This window comes from Microtus oregoni, unplaced genomic scaffold (genome assembly GCF_018167655.1).
Source record: "Microtus oregoni isolate MIOR12 unplaced genomic scaffold, Mior012 000022F_ref0000154, whole genome shotgun sequence".
Classification (NCBI taxonomy): Eukaryota; Metazoa; Chordata; class Mammalia; order Rodentia; family Cricetidae; genus Microtus; species Microtus oregoni.
Window position 1 is genome coordinate 25,058,128 of NW_024543081.1, and position 14,852 is coordinate 25,072,979.

The 14,852-nt window shown below is 48.9% G+C and overlaps 1 protein-coding gene across 2 annotated transcripts in view; it reads right to left on the reverse strand.

Moving 5' to 3' along the window:
- Positions 1–1,065: 1,065 nt before the first annotated feature.
- Tg (thyroglobulin) overlaps positions 1,066–14,852 on the reverse strand; it is a 178,334-nt gene continuing 164,547 nt past the window's right edge. The window contains exons 44-48 of one of the 2 annotated variants that reach the window (XM_041671938.1): positions 13,542–13,723; positions 10,580–10,687; positions 2,638–2,772; positions 2,121–2,308; positions 1,066–1,261 (exon numbers count right to left, since the gene is read on the reverse strand). In XM_041671938.1, the coding sequence (XP_041527872.1) occupies positions 1,143–1,261; positions 2,121–2,308; positions 2,638–2,772; positions 10,580–10,687; positions 13,542–13,723 (732 nt within the window). In that variant the 3' untranslated portion in view covers positions 1,066–1,142. Of the gene's footprint in view, positions 1,262–2,117; positions 2,309–2,637; positions 2,773–10,579; positions 10,688–13,541; positions 13,724–14,852 lie in introns of both variants that reach the window. The other variant, XM_041671939.1, reaches the window with a different exon arrangement.

The window sequence follows — 14,852 nt, forward strand, 5'->3', positions numbered from 1 at the left end:
GGTGAAACTTCCATATTCTGTATTATTAAGAGCAGCCATCCTGCACTGTATCCTGTATGGTCCTTGGGAAGCCAGAGTACTAGGGTTGGTAAAAGTTATCAGATGATTCTAACAAGCCACAGCTGGGAGCCACTGACTCAAAGGACTTGCCCTACACCATCTAAACTTACTGGGCTAGCATATGCTTCTGAATTCCACTAAGGCATGAAACTCAATTAAACCCCATCTCCCTCCCCTACTCTTTTCTAAATCCCAACACTTCACTAGACCTGCTGTGCCCCATCTAACCTGCAAAGCATCACAGAGTTTGGTCTGAACTCAAGTGAGAGGATGGGTGTGAACATATTTTATGATGTGTCATGCAAATGACAGAGAGTGCTAATGAATTCCACCTGCTCCAACTTAGCCTTTGTGTGTGTGTGTGTGTGTGTGTGTGTGTGTGTGAGAGAGAGAGAGAGAGAGAGAGAGAGAGAGAGAGAGAGAGAGAGAGGAGAGAGAGGGGGAGGGAGGCAGACAGACAGATTGACAGAGACAGAGAGAGTTGCTCTCACCAGTGCTCCCTTTAGGAAGAGTAAGTAGAAAGTAGATGCTTGTCCTGGAGCTTGGGTAATCCTGTTTTCCTGTTACCCACTACTTCTCATACGTAACCAAAGCCTCCAGTTCTAACCTCCTGTTCCATCCATTTCTACCATTACACAAGGCTTCAGACCTCCTTGCCTCTTGATATACTGCTGCCCTAAGCCTAGTTCTCCTATTTGCATTCTGGACTTTCCTTCACTTTGATGAGACTGTCTTTCTTGAGCCCCTGCCTTTGATGGAGCTCCATTTTCTGTGCTACTGTCTTCTGTTTGTCAGACTTCTTCTCTCAGAAGGACAGGAACCTTGCTTTCCTAAGGAAGCAGAGTAGATACTTTATAAATATTGTTGACAACCCAGTAACCTGGGAGCCAAATCTCAGGAAGATTTACATGAACACCTCTTGTAGTGTCACCAAGAACTGCTTTGAAATCACAACTCAGAATCACCAATGTTTTGCTGAATGCAGACACTTTATTGAAAGCCAGTGGTTGTATATAGCAAACCCACGAAGTTGGGTAGTTTGAAATGAAACTGGAAGGGTGAATAGGTGGTCTCAGGGCGGGTTATTTGCTGTAACTCTTAGGGCCAGGCTCCAAGGAACCTGAGAAGTCTTCTTCTAGCCCAGATCCCACTGCCAAGCCTTCCTCTTCACTTTTGGTTAACTGGTCATCCTTGTCTCCATCTAAAACAGAAAGGAAGCATAGGTTGTACCAGAATTGATCCTTTGTTAAGTGACCCCAGGACCAGACTCATTCCTTATCAATTCCCTGCTAATATTAGAATCATTTCTGGGATGCAGGGACCTTTGGTATGTCAAGGGACTCAGTTGGTCTTGAAGCTTAAAGCAAAGTTGAGAGTTCAGAACACTTTAGACAAAGGTCTCTTCTCTGATGTTCCACCTCTCCCTCTCTGTCAACAGGACTTCCATTCTGGACGCTCCCTCAAATCATCCCTTCTCTGTGACCCCTTCAGGCTGTTGGGTTCAGGACATTGGGGACAGGTACTACAGTGAAAGGAAAAAAGAAGGACATTCACATTGTCTCCTCACTCTTCTGGAAGTTTCTTAAGAATATCATATTGTTCCTACAGTCCTAATGTCTTACCATGGTCCATTTTACCCCTTAAGCCCCAGCAGCAGGAAGTGGGAATACCATCTTATGCCTCACCACTTCCTTTTCTCTGAGATCTTCTATGTATCCAGGCAAAGGACTGCAAGCGGTTGAAGATGTTTCTCCTCCTGCACGGGTGCTACTGGCTAGAACTGGTTGCCATTTATCACTCAACCTTCCCATGTCCTTCCTTCCCTCTGTCCAGTGTGAGCCTCGCCCTTACTTCTCATCTCCCCCATCTGATCAGGAGGCTCTTGGCAGAGGAAGAGTTTTGGACTGTGCGCACCTCATGCAAAAAGGCTATGTACCCAGTACCCAGTGACCTGATGGCCTCCATGCATGCAATGGAAGCCAGCACACAGCTAATCAGTAGGCACTGAATCACCAAATCTAACACCATTCCCAAATTCATAGCCCCTAGGGCACTACTACCTGCATCCTTCAGAGCCTGGATGTACTTGGACCAGAAGGAGCAGTCAGCTTGTTTCAGGCCCTGCTGGTTGGGAAGCTGGGTGCTGAACTCCTTGTAGCTCTCTCCTCCAGCTCCAGGAACAAAGTCAGGCCAGGGTGCTGCAAACTCAGCTGCCTTCCTTGAGAACTCATGTGGGTAGTTGGGATTTCTAGGGAAATGAGAAGAAAGCAACACACACACACACACACACACACACACACACACACACACATCTTAGTCCCTAGTGTCCACAGTCCAGAGGCTAAAGAAATCCTGACTTATTGCATCAGTGGGTCTGAGCAAGGAAGGACTCAGCTGGAAAATTTCTTCACTATTTATCTATAAAGATTGTTTGATTAGAAACAGGGAAGCCAAGGCAGGGATACATAACAGAGAACTGCAGTTTTGAGTCAAATGATAAAACACGCGGTCTTTGCGTTCAGCTGTGGGGTTGGGAGGGAGTACATGATAGGATTCGGAGAACAGTGGGCCACATACCCAGATCTGATGAAGTTGGCGAAGTACTGCATGACTTTCAGGGCCAGGCTCTGCTCCTCCGTTGAGAACTGGCCCTGGTAGGCAGAATAGAAGGGCAGTCCGAAAGCATACTGCACATCTGCCAGCAATTCCAGGCTGAGGAAACAGGGGAAGAGAGGCAAGAAGTGTGAGGTGGTAAATATGAACCCAAACCTAGCAGGCCCCCATTGAAAACAAAGTCTCCTCACACCTCCTACCATGTGTAGGATGCCTGTTTAGTGTGACATCCTACTGGGCCTGTATCCAGGGGCTCACCTGGTCTGGAGTAGACCCCTGGCATGTGTGGTGACTGAGGCTCACTGGCTGCTGAGAACTGATGACCAGGTGATGCTCCAGGATGACCCTTTGACTCTATTTTAGCTGCAATACTTATATTGTCTTTGGATGCTTGTTCCTCAATTGAGGGCGGAGATCGGACACTTAATGAAAGGAATCCCACAGTAGCTCAGAACTAAGAAATATATGGGTATTTATAGGTGGGTAGGTATTAGCTGTAACCTTCCTGCAGCACTCAATGAACAAAATCATAAAACATGGCCAGTTTCAGGTCCCTCTTCTGCACTGGCCCTTTATCTGCAAGTTATCAGCTCCTCGAGGGTGACTTCTGCTCATGTAGCACCCTAGCACGGGACACTTGGTAGGTGTTCAGTAAATGTGTGTCATGACTGAAGTGAACCTCTAGTAGGCAATAGGCCTCTAGGCCTCACACCCTTACTGACAACTGCTCTGTGTTGAGAATCAAAAGGGGTCATTTTCCTATTCTAGAAAAATCCAAGGAGTGACAGATGGCATGCTTGCTCGTGTTCATCAGGCTCCAGTTGAGAGCGAGGTAAGAGCTGAGTCCTGAAGAATTGCAAATCAGGCCTGAAAAGGTGGGGAATTTGGGTAGTGTCTGAGGCAGAGAGCCTTTGGCCATGGCCTTGAGCCTCATGGGAAGAAGCCTGAGCTGAGGCAGGGCCACCACTGCTACTGTCCAGTAAGGACAGAATCCACGTGAGATCTCTGACTGTACCTCAGCCCCGCTCAACTTAAAATCCTTCCCAGGGAGCCAGAGCTTGGTCAGACTGAAAGAACTGCTTACTGCTGACTTCCAACATGAGTTCCATGGCCAGGAGCCACAACTCACAAAGCGCTGCAGAAAACAGTAACAGGAGCTGTCCCCAAAGAACTCTGAATAATAGCCTCAGCTGGAAGGTGGCCGAGCTGGGCTGTCCTCCAGCCAAGAAGAGAGTGGGGTGCGGGGGTAGAGATAGTGACGACATTTCTTACAGTTTGTGTGCTGGAAGTCATCATCCTTCTGATGACAGGGTAAGAGGCAATACTGGAAGAGGCCCACTGGCCCCTAACCACGTGACAGGTTTGGGGATGAGTCTGTAACCACAGAGATCCTGAAGTTCTCAGCGTAAGAGGAAGCATGCTGACCTTGTACCCACAAAGCATACCCCAGCCCTGCAGCCCTTCCTCTGAAAGAAGTCTGGGAAAAGGAGGAGGGGAAGTCTTGCTTCCACGGCCTCTGGCCTCTTTGCTTATTTTAGAGAACCACAGACTTGTTAAGTACCTGGCTCATGTCTCTCTTTGGGTAAATCTGAGAAACTGAGATCCTGCTCCCAAATGCATCAGGAGGTCATCGTGGGCCTCAGAGACCACATGTGTTCCTTTGCAACCTTTTAAAGGTGAGCTTTCTGTTTACTTAACGTACTCCGGTCCCACCTTTGCCCCAGAGGAAGTTCTTACGAACACGGTGCCCTGGAGGCGCCCAACTCATCTCAGAAATTACCCAGAGTGCAGCAGAGTTTCTGGCCTCCTTAGTGCCCAGCAGAGCTGATGGTACATTATTTTGCAGGACAGTCGCAGCTTCTAATTGACTGGTTGGACTAAACTGGACTAAACTTAACTCTTTCCATAAATTGCCATGAACACAAATCAACACTTTTCAGACCCCACACTCTCTCGGCACTCAGGCTAAGTGTCTTCCAAGAGCTACCGTTGGGGCTCATTAAATGCTTTGTCTATCACGCAGATACTCCGTTTACAAGAGGCCCAGCCTAGAAATCAAATTGTGGAACACACACCAAGTTTATGGTTTCTGCAGGAAATTCAGAAGGGGATCTGAAAACAGCATCTTCCTACTTAGGCTGCAAACTTGGAAATGGAACAGGAAGGGAATGAACACAGGTACAGATTCCACATAAAAACCAGGATCTGAGTCACGCTGGCTGCTTCTCACCTAGCATGGCTATTTCTGAGCGGCTGACCATCATATTGGACAATGGGGTTTTTATTTTTATATCTCATGAACAACCTCCAAGTTACAGTGATTCTGTGAGCCACTTTTTCGGGTGTGAGGGACAAGATCCGTGTGCACTGCGAATGACTTGCCTTTGAAGATAAAAACACTGACTGCAATGATAATCTTCTCACACTTACATAAATACCTATAAAACTGCTAAGACCTACCAGTTTTCCTCACAGCTGCAGCCATTTTCCTCACCTTCAACAGATCCCCGTTGCCTGGCCTTCTTTACCTATAGACATGTAGGCCTTTCCCACCTCAGGGCCCTGGCACCTGACCACCATTATGGGGGTTCACTTTTGCATTAGCGCTGTCTCCTGTCCTTCAGGTTGGAAGCTCAAATGCTGTCGTTTTATCTGGTTCTTCCCTCAGCGCTGAGCCCAGCACCTTAGGGCTCCTCCCTCCTGGCACTGCCAAGTTACCTGAATGTGTGCAGACGGATGGGTGTGCTCTCTGCCCCATAGCAGGCAGGGCTCTGTCGTGTCAGGGTGGACGGACCACTGCAGGGTGGGGTGGGCATGTCAGCAGTGCCTGGCTTTTATTCACCCTGGGAGAGAATCTTAAGGATCACACGGGATGTGGCTGGGCCCGTGGACCCTGTTCAAGAATCTAGCCCGATACTATTTTCTCTGGCTTGCCAGTTTCTGCAAAGTCACCAAGATAACGGGCTGAAGAGATGGTATTTTGGATAACGGGCTGAAGAGATGGTATTTTGGATCTGGAATAGGCAGGCCCCTGGAATGCATAAAAGTGTCTAGAATGCAGACCAGTGGTGTTCGAAACATCTCAAGGCTAAGATTCACAGTTCTGTTTCCCACAGCTGAGCAGCATTTAAAGAAGGAGTGTGGCTGCCTTCATAGTCATCTTTACTTCCTTTCTTTTCTAGCAGAGTTTTATTAACTCTTTAAAATAACCGAATTCTGATTATAAACATTGAAGGGTCTACAGGGTGTTGGATATTGAACATGTATTATCTTTAACTCTCGTGCTCCAAAGATGAAGTGGAAGAAACAACACCCATTTCACAGGCAAGAACATTGAGGCAAAGGAATTTGCTTAGACAAAACAGCCAATAAAACGGGGGAAGAGAGTGAAAGTCATGGAGAGTTTCCTCCCATCTACAGTCTTGGCATTCAAAGTCTACCAGATATGTATGTGGGCATGACCCTCGCAGAATATATGCAAGCCTCAGAATGTTTTTTTTTTTTTACAGGTCCTGTCTCCATCTCCCTTCTCAGCAACTCTGTGCAACAGTTATTCTTCTCCCAAGGATTTCCTAGGAGGCCCAGAGAGGCTAAGTGAGTTGCCCGGGATTGCACAGCTAATATGGACTTTGCCCAGTATGGTCTTAAGCAATCTAGTTCTGGCTAAAGTGGGTACAACTGAAAGAGAACAGAGGAGAGGGCAGGACACAGGCGAGAGTCCAGACTGCCACTCATGTGAGGGGAACAGATCCCGTCACTTCCCCGGACTTTTGTTTCTGTGTTGGGAAAATGAAAGGCTATGAGGAGAAGTCTTCTTTGCCTCTGGGTATGAGGCTTTTCTCTTACTCTACAAGGACAGGGCTTCTCTGGCCTTGCCCGGGTGTCATTGCTCTCCTGCTCTAGGCAGAAAGGACAGCTTATCCGTAATGTGGCGGGCACAAGAGTGCCGCACTGCTGTTTTGTGACATCTGCTCTATATGGAAGAGAGTGGTATAGCGTCTGCTTGCTGGTCCTTGCCAGGAAGTTGCTGTATGCCAACAGAACAGAGGCAGGAGACAGACGGCAGGAATGTAACACAACACACACACACACACACACACACACACACACACATACACACACACACACACACACCAGAAATAAAATAAGAGAAGAGACAGCTCCGGGGAAGAGAGAGAAAGCTGAGGGAAGGAAAGGGAGAGGGAGGGGGAGAAGCTAGAGGGAGAGGGGGAGGGGTAGAAAGGAAGAAGGAAGTTGTGGGGAAGGGAGAGTTTGGAGCAGTAAAAAGAGGGCTTGCCAAAAGTCTCAGGTTCTTTCATTCATCGGTTCAGTAACTGCAGAGTCTACTACATCGATGGCTCTACATTGTGACCGTTGTGACAGGGGAGATTGTCGAGAACAGTGGGAATCCTGTGGTTTGAAGTCACTCAGACCCTGGTCTACACACAAATCCATTACTGAGTGGCCCTGAGAGAGAGAACTATTCCTGTGTTCCTTGTTCAGATGAAGAAACCGAGTCACCAAGAAGACCACATGACCTGCCTCAGGGCAGTAGCTGGTAAGAGTCAAGGGCATGTTGCTAGCTGGAAGGAGAGGATGCTGAGTCCCTGCCTGTCATCAGGGCACATAGCCATGCTTCAGATGTTTCCGTGTCTTTCCTCTGGAAATGATAGGACAGCCTTGGGCATTGCAGCGCTCAGGTTAGGATGGACAGTTAGGGCTGATTTCAGAGAGCCCACCTCTTCCTTGACACACTGGTATCTGGGAACCAAGTTCCATGGATCCCAGGGAAGTTGGTCCTCCAGGCTCACTACCTGCTTGCTCCAAGCCATAGCACCAGCCCCAGGGAGCCTACAGAGCAGAAATGCAGGCTTGTCCCCTTCTGTCCCTAGGGATGGTTTGGCTTCTGGCTTCAGTCTTTCCTCACTGTCTTGTGAGCACCTATCCAGTCCTTCCTTGAACACAGAGCCTCAGACTGAGGTGTTGAGAGTCATGAGGGTCCTTCATAATCGGACACAGCGTGTGGTTGTTCCATGAAGGTCCCCAGGATCATGATAAGGACCCAGTCTGCAAGTGCTCAGAAGCACAGGCAGAGGCTAACCAGCAGAGAGAAACCCTGGCTAGCCTAGCACACTGAGGGTGCTGTTGGCTGCAGTTAAGTCCTTCCCTGAAGGACTATCCACTTCAGGTCCTTGACCCCAGAAGCCTCCAGCACAGGACTCTGTGATCTACAGGAGGCTAAGGGCTCTTGAGAGTACATCTGTGTCCTCTCCAAAAGAGACTCTAGCACCCTCACTCCAGTTCCTTAGAACGGGATCACATGACTGAGTTCAACTGAGGACTGATGTCCCTGAAAGAAGTGGGAATTTGGACACAGGGATACACCCAAGGCATGAAAGGAATTGGGGAGCAGAAAGACTGGCTCTTTTTGGTAAGCAATACCTGAAGCAACCAGAGACCAGAGGTCCCCTGGCACACCCTTTCCAGAACCTGTGGAGGACCCCAGCCCTATGACATCGGCATTCCGGCCCACAGTCCTTCCAAATATGAGACAACACATTTCTGCTGTTTGAAGGCCACAAAGTCTGTGGGCCCTCCCCAGGGGAGCCTCTGAAACCAACCCAGGGTTCATGCCCTCTTGACTCTGCCAGAACTGTGTACACGCTGGTGCTTTCCTTTCCCTTTGGTTTCTCTCTCTCTCTCTCTCTCTCTCTCTCTCTCTCTCTCTCTCCTACTGTAAATATTTGGGACAAAGATATACAAACTTCTTAAGGATCCTGAGAACACGTCCTTGCTGTTGGGGAGGGGGGACCTTTCCGTGGCCTCTCCACATCACTAGAAGAAGGCAAATACTGGTCAGAGAGCCATGAATCCAGGCCCTGGCACTGCAAGGCATGGCTAAGGATGACTCTAGGAGCATGTTCTGGGGTAGGCTTCCAGGTCACAGTGGCTCCATCTACTGTGCTCACACTCCTGAGTTCCTTCAACATTCCTTCGAACATTCATACTTCCCTCCCTCCCTCCCTCCCTCCCTCCCTCCCTCTCTCCTTCCTTCATTTCTTTCTTCCATGTGCTCCCATGAGAGCTACAGCGGACTATTTAGCCTCCCACCCTCAACCCCAGGACACAGTTTGACTCTAGAGGTTGATGTGGTAGAAACTATAGACAGCTCTAAGCAGATAGACCATGTGGTCTAGTGGAAGCAGATCTCTAGGCTGGGAGGTGCAGAGACAGCCATTGCTCTGCACTGAGCCAGATGCTCATCTTGGGAAACAGGGGAGAACGCTGAACCTTCTTGAACCTCAGAGAGAGTAAGTGTCTGTGATCCTCCAAGACTCCTAAGTTTAAGACTGATCCTCTGTCTGTTGGTCTTAAGAGCTGAGCCTTTGGGGGACTAACTCACAAGGTTGATATGAAGAGAATCAACAAGGTCCCAAGAAACTCATTCACCTTCCCGCACAGAGGTGCCTCTTGGTGAGGGTCAGCCCTCAATAGATACCCCAAGATGCTGGTGTCTTGAGTCTGGACTTCAGCCTCCGCAACTGAAAGTGATAAATCTGGACTGTTTGTAAGGTGCTTTATTAGAGTGACCTGATTGGCTCAAGATGCCTCTGTCTACGAAGCAGGGACAACCGTCTCAACCTGCCACCCTCACAAACACTCCTTGTGTTTCCTTTGGGTGCAAGAAAACCAAGAAGCCCATTTGGACACACTACAGCTCAGTTTCACTGAGTGGAAAAGACCACAGTCTTATGGGACCACATCCTCCAAGACTCTAAGGCTGAGACCAGGATGCCACTCCTTTCAAGGCCTTACCCAAGGGCTGCTGTGTGAAGTTGCCATTCAGATGTCCCTTAATGTAGACATCTCAGTTGCTTCTGGAATGGGCTTTCCACATGCAGTGAGGGCAGAAGTAGAACCCGGGCTCCACAGCCCTCCCTCCAAACGCTGTCATCTATGTCTTCATCCCACCTCCTTGCATTCTTCCTGTAGCTCCTTGCTTCTCATCCCATCATTTTTTCTTTCCTATATGTGCCTCTCATGTCTCTCTCCTGTTCTGGTGCTTTTGTTTCACCCCAGGATTTTATTACCAGGCCCTTGAACCTCTTCTGGAAGTAAGGACAATCGAGATATTGAGGTAAACAGAACCCTCTCAGCTGGACTTGGCAGCTCATACCTCCTATCCCAATGCTTGAAAGGCTGAGGTAGGAGTACTGACGAGAGTCCATGGTTAACCTGGACTATATACTGAGTGCTAGCCCTGCCTGAACTACAGAGTAAAGAAAATATGAAACCAAATAAACAGAAAAACAGCCGGGCGGTGGTGGCGCTCGTCTTTAATCCCAGCACTCGGGAGGCAGAGGCAGGCGGATCTCTGTGAGTTCGAGGCCAGCCTGGTCTACAAGAGCTAGTTCCGGGACCGGTACCAAAGCTACAGAGAAACCCTGTCTCGAAAAACCAAAATAAATAAATAAATAAATAAATATAAACAGAAAACAAACAATAAAAAAGATTCTCTTGTTTCTATGGAAAGTCTGTTCTTAAGTACTCGGTTCTCAGAGGCATAAACACGTAGGATCCTAGCAAAGGAAAAGGCTCTCTTCTTGCCTAAAAGAGAGAGTAACTTAAGTCAGAGCTCCAAGTCCTTTATGGTGTATGAGTCTTCATAACTTTGTATTTTGTTTTCCCAGGCAGAAACACATGGAATAAAGTACCCTTGACCACTGCCCCATTTGCAGCTGATGTTGGCAAGGCATACATGGTCAAGCCCTATCCCACATCACAGAGGAATGGCCCATGCCTCATCCTGCCTTCTTTCTCTTCTTTGTGGATCATAGTGGCGACAGGGACCCTTGCCAGGCAGCCTTCTCTGTCTACATTTGCTATAGTCACATGATCACCTTACCTGCCATGGCTATAGCTTTGGGGCATATGGTACATAAAGACGTTTCCAGGGGTTCTCTTTGCCCAGAGGCTGGCCATGTTGATCATGGGACAGATGATAAAGTAGTCCCTGAGGAAAGGATAGAGGAGAAAATTCAGTTTCATGGCTGTAGGGGGAGGGCTGCACCAGGTAAGTGACTTCCCATAGGCAGGCCCCGCCCACTAGGCCCATCTCCACCAAGATTCCCTGCCCAGCCCTGCAGAGGTGCCTTCCAGTTCCCCGACGGCCATACTGGTAGATGTACAGCTTGGTTTATGGGACTGCAGTTTGAAATGTGTCCATGGTGATGGGTCTCCCAAGTCAAGAGTCCTCCTGTAGGTCTGAACCTCTTTTCTGAACATTAACAGTGCTTAAAGATTTGCCAGCAAAACATACTAGGAAGCCCAGTGGATGTGAGCAACATAAATAGGTGTACCTCTGAACAGAAGGCAGAGTTCTCAAACACACTTCATGAACAAAATACCCTTGGTCTTAGGGCTTTTAGCTAGGACTAAATTTGCCAAACCTCAAACCCTAGGCAACTTTTAGCAATGCCTGGAGACCGTTTTGGTTGTTTTCACAGGGATTAGAAAGTTTCTCCAGGCTTCTGCTCACAAAAGCGCCAAGCAAAGCCCCATTCAGCCCAAATGGTAAGAGGCAGGCGGTGTAAAGCCTGGTGAGGTGATGGAGATTCATGTGGATTCCTCAGGCAAGTGATGGGAACCAACTTAAGAAGCTCTGCTTGTAGTAGTGAGCTCCATATGTATGGACAAGCAGGCCCCGTGCCTCAACAGCTGGTCAAATGCAGGAATCAGACAGATTGTGTTGACCTTAGTTCCAGGGCTTTGCATCCCTACTGCTCTGTTGGTAAGGTGAGGCCCAATAGTTCTTGGGCCTCTTTGGTCTCCCAGCTGAGAAGTTTGGCCCAGGACCCTGTCTTGCAGAGACTTTGCAATGCTGGAGGCTGAGGACACCCTGGAATTCTGTCTAACCAGTGGGCTGTCACCCTCTTCCTGGTCACGGAGTTGATAATGTTTGGTGATTGTTGGTAAAGCTGACATCTTTTGGGGGAACTCCAAGGTAGGACTAGTGAAGGGGTCTCTCACAGAGGGTATATATGGGCAGCTGGGTGTTGCCTGTGAACAGCACAGGATGGGACTGAAACATCAAGAAAAAGGCTCATGCTTGCCATCCCAGGGAGGGATACTTCCGGAAGACTGGAGACAGACAGGCTGAGGGGGGTTGTAGTCTAAGTTGTCCAGGGGGAAATGAGGGCCTGAGCTGTGAGGGCTGTAGCTCTCCAGTTGAGTATTACTAGATCTCAACTTTTATCCTGGAGATAAGTTGCCTTTGAGGCCAGATAACAACTTTGAAGTAAGACCCTGAGTTTGCCTAAGCTCATCTGTTAATGAAATCCGGGGTAGCCTCAAGTCTGTTTTGAAGCCACTCTGAGTGAGGAACTGTTGTCTATGGGCTCTTATGATCTGTCTAGGTCCAGCTTCAAAGTCAGTGGTAGGTTTCTTGGTTTAGAGTACAGATCTTCACCAAGAGGCATATAAAGGCTTTCTAGGCTCCAAGTAGATGTCCCACAGTCCTATTCCTGCAGACTGTCCAAGTAGAGCCATGGCTTCCCCGGTAGAGAGGCCACATAGGGCCTCCAGTCCGTTCTTCCTGACAGCCAAGGTCAATGAGAGCATTGAGATGGAGATTTGACCCTGACCCCATAACACAGAGCAAAGGCAAGTGTGCTCCTTCTGGAGAAAGAGGGACAGGTGTGAGACACTGGTTCCACTGGGCCCAGCTTTCCCCTGTTGGGGAAATCAGAATACAAACCACCATGTGTGCCACACAACCTGCAAGGTCACTTGAGAGTTGGCGGCCACATGCCCAGGGCCTCTAAAGGAAGAGGGCTACAGTCTGTTTGCCCCTTGATTCTTAACTCTAAATGCAGTCCTAGTTCACCTACTCGCTCATAAACTAACGTTTGGCGGCTGGGGAGTTGGCTCAGCTAATACCAGTGCTTCTCTCAGCGGCCTGAGTACTCGAGTTTGATCCCCAGATCTGTGTAAAAATGCCAGGGATAGTGGTCTGTTACTGTAAATTCCAGCTCTGGGGAGGAAGAGGCAGCGGGATCCCTAGACTCACTAGCCAGTTTGTCTGGCCTAAGTGGGGAGTTCTAGACTAGGGAGAGACCCTGTCTCAAAGGAGGTGGGAGGCATTCCTGAGGAGGACACTCAGTATTGTCCTCTGGCCTTCCACATGCTGCATGCATGCTTGCATGCATACATACATATATAACATACACGCATATGCATATGTAGATCTTCACTCACACATGTGCCTGCAAATGTACATGAACATGAATTAAAAAAGAATATTGTCTTGGCTTTAGTGGATTAATGGTGCAGCCCCTTCTATACAGTGCTGTGACAGAGGGATGCTAGGGGCAGCAGAGGCTGGGGGCAGTCTTCAGTTTCCTTGGGGTTGGGACAAGACATGCTTCTCAAGAAAGGAGCCTGAATAATGAGTGGGGATGAGGGTACTGTATCAACAGAAGGCAACATCATCTCAAGGAAAGGACTCACATGGGCTTGGCAACTCTGGGCTCATCCTACTTGGGTAAGAGATGGAAACTTTCTAGTAGGTCTCCATTCCCACGTGCTGAGTAGACTCTGGTCACAAGTGGAGTTGAGTGTGGATCTAAGCACATATCTATACCCTTGGGCCTTATCATGTCTCCTTCCCAAGTGGTCTGAGGGCCCATCAGGGAGAGCTACCTCATGGTACTGAGGACACCCTGAGCTTCAATGATGACCCAGGTACTCAGTACTTTTGTCAAGATTGGAGAAGCCTCCGAACCCTCATCCACAGTAGGCAGAGGAATTACATCCTGCAAGAACTAGAATATTGAGTGGTTCCAACTTGCCTGGTGGGCCTGGCTTACCGGGTGGCATTCTCTAGTGCCCGCGAGAAGGAGGCGTAGTCGTCTGTGGAGTGCTCCAGGGAGTAATACCATACGGCAGCTGCGAGGATGCGGGCATCTGAGTCCTCCCCACCTAACGAGTTCTGCAGTGCCTGGTAAAAGGCTGTTTTGCTGTTGGTTCGGCCTTGTCTCTCTTCAAATTGCTTTGAAAAATGGGAGGGAGGAAGGAAAGAGAAAGATACGGATTTTCTCAATCATATCCCGAAAGGTATACTTTGTGTACTTCAAACATTGTTCTAGAATTTTCTCTCAGAGAAGCACAGCATTAAGCTCTTGTACTTGTTCCAGCTCCACCTGCTTTTTACCGTGTGACCTTAAGCAAGTGGCTCTTCCCCACCTGTGCTTTCCTTTGCCCATTGGAAAATGTGAGTGCCTTCCCCTAGGGTTTTTAAAAGAAGAATGTGAAGAAGCCAGCCCCATTTTCCCATTTAGTCCATCTCAGTCCTGACTGCTGTCTGACACTGGACCACATGCTGCCTCTTTCTGGATTTATCTGGCTAGGTTTAACTGGCATGTGCCTAGCTGTGGTCTTTTGTGAGACATTTCGTTCCATCCCATACACTGCCCTAGTCGTTCAGAATATGATCAGATAGTGTTACCTTAAGAACACACTCTTCCCCTGAACCAATTCTCCATTGCCTGGGAAGTGTCTGGGACCATAAGGTCCTGCTCCCCTGTCTATTAGGCTATATCCCAGTGGGCAGAGACAGGGACATGTAAGTGGATGTCCAGGGCCTCACAGAGTAGGCTTAGCATGGGCAAGGGTACAGGGATGAGGCTGGGGCCAGGCCTGCTTTAGGAGAGACAGACAAAGAAGCTGCCCTGCTGGGCTGAGGGGCTGCCTAACTGCTCAGGGGCAGCAGTCACTCTTGCCCCTCTCGGCCTCCCTGCCCTGCTCTTTCCTGGCAGCTGATTACTCTGTGGGGTGGAGAACACTCAGCTCCTACCTCCTGGCCTCAGTTTTCTCCTTTCTGGAGATGGAGGGAAGAAGATGCAGGTCTTTCCTTGATGCAGGTCTGGGAGTGAGGCCAAGATGCCTGATCCCCAGACAGGCTCAGGATGCATATATGTTTACGTGTTTCCAGGAGTTTCTGCATACCACGAGCCCATTTATGCTGGCAGGCCCTGGTGTGTTTACACTGCTCTATAAACTCCTCTAAGCACAGGGATCGATCCAGGATCAGGACATAAGGAGCCACATGTTGGTGAGCTAAGGAGCATGTTCCACCTGTAGGACAGGAGCCTGGCCTACCCACCTGAGGGATGACTGAC